We start from the raw sequence: 1,551 nt of genomic DNA, 5'->3' as shown, positions 1-1,551 counted from the left end.
AAAAGTTTTAGTTGAAAGGATTTTTCCGTGTCCACCCGATGTTATTGAATATTTCTGTTTTCAAAATTTTAATCAACTAACTGCAAAAAAACACTATTACTTTTTTTAAAACAGACTTGCATATCAAATAGATTTTGTCAGTACATCCTTAATACACATAGTACAGTTTTATAAATTAAAGATTAAGTAAATAATAATATTAAATCGAGCATAATTTTTTTGTTAGTATGACTCATAATGTAAACAAATAAAAGGAATAGAAAACAGACATAAATTTACAGTAAAATATTAAATTAAAAAATTTTTACGTTTCTAATATGCATAAACTTGAATCTAATAAAATAGATAAAAAAGGAAACGACTTTGATAAAGATAGTTTTTTGTAACTGTAAATAACAGCTTGAATTGAATGATTATCGCGATTGCAGGGACTTTCAGTGATCACGTGAGTAAACGAGTAGTTGCTATTATCACGCTTGAACCAATCAAATTGTTCATTTTTTGAATATCTGATTAGTAAGAATAGTAAAAATTAAACTTAGCCAAATATCTTTAAAAAATTATATTGGTTCATCTTTTGAATATCTGCAGCCGTATTTACTTCTCTCAGTTAAACCCTGCGATTAGCTATCGACTGATTAAAGTAAAACGGCTGTTTTAAACGCCAGCGTTAAGATAAACAAGTATTCTTACGTCTTCCGTTTGGTTAACGGCAGTAGCTAATTTTGTTATCGGAATGTTTTGAACGCCGAAGTCTAACCCTATTATATCTTAAAGTTAAAACTACTATCCAAAGAATTTTCTATAATATTAAAAAAAATTGGTGCCCAAACAAAACAAATGTAAAGCGTAAAGTGTAAACAATTAAGTTTACTTTTACGATAAATAAACATACTATATACTATACTATATCATTATAAACCTAAGGTGCGCATTGTAAACATACTAGTACCTAAGATGACTAATGTGTGCATTGTAGACCTATTAGTACCTATTGTGACTAATGTGTGCATTCGATTGATTGAAATCCATTCTGTTGGTCTAAAATTTGACTCACCGCAAAATGCGGTGGTGGTGTAGTGGTAAAGCGCTCGCTTTATAAGCGAGAGGTTCCGAGTTCGATCCTTACCATTCCCTGGTAGTACCGTGCTCAACTTGTTTCTCCGCGCAGCGGCCTTGTTCGTCAAAGTTCGAGTTTCGGAGTTATAGAGTACAGATGAGGAGGCTACTATTAAGTAGCCTCCTCTTCTGTAGTGGCCTTCTCGGCCTTGAGGAGGTAAATAAAAAAAAAAAAAAAAAAAAAAAAAATTTCTTGCCATGTTTTTGAGATAGTAGTTCGAAATGTAAGATGAATGAAACGAATTCCAAAGAACTGATGCTCGAGGAAAAAAAACAAGACGAATTAGAATTTTTGGAGCATTTAGGAACAGCCACAGTAAAAGGATGAGACTTAATAATATATATTATATATATATATATAATAATATATATATATATATATATAATATAATAATATAAGATATATAATAATATATATATATATATATATAT

The 1,551-nt window shown here is 29.7% G+C and overlaps 1 protein-coding gene across 1 annotated transcript in view; it reads right to left on the bottom strand.

Moving 5' to 3' along the window:
- Positions 1 to 274: 274 nt before the first annotated feature.
- LOC100214068 (dol-P-Man:Man(7)GlcNAc(2)-PP-Dol alpha-1,6-mannosyltransferase) overlaps positions 275 to 1,551 on the bottom strand; it is a 9,894-nt gene continuing 8,617 nt past the window's right edge. Inside the window, exon 9 of the mRNA XM_065790857.1 lies at positions 275 to 509. Within this exon, the coding sequence (XP_065646929.1) occupies positions 305 to 509 (205 nt within the window). The 3' untranslated portion in view covers positions 275 to 304. The remainder of the gene's footprint in view (positions 510 to 1,551) is intronic.

Source organism: Hydra vulgaris, chromosome 02 (assembly GCF_038396675.1).
Source record: "Hydra vulgaris chromosome 02, alternate assembly HydraT2T_AEP".
Classification (NCBI taxonomy): domain Eukaryota; kingdom Metazoa; phylum Cnidaria; class Hydrozoa; order Anthoathecata; family Hydridae; genus Hydra; species Hydra vulgaris.
Note: the sequence above shows the minus strand (reverse complement) of the source record. Positions and strands in the feature narration are given on the sequence as shown.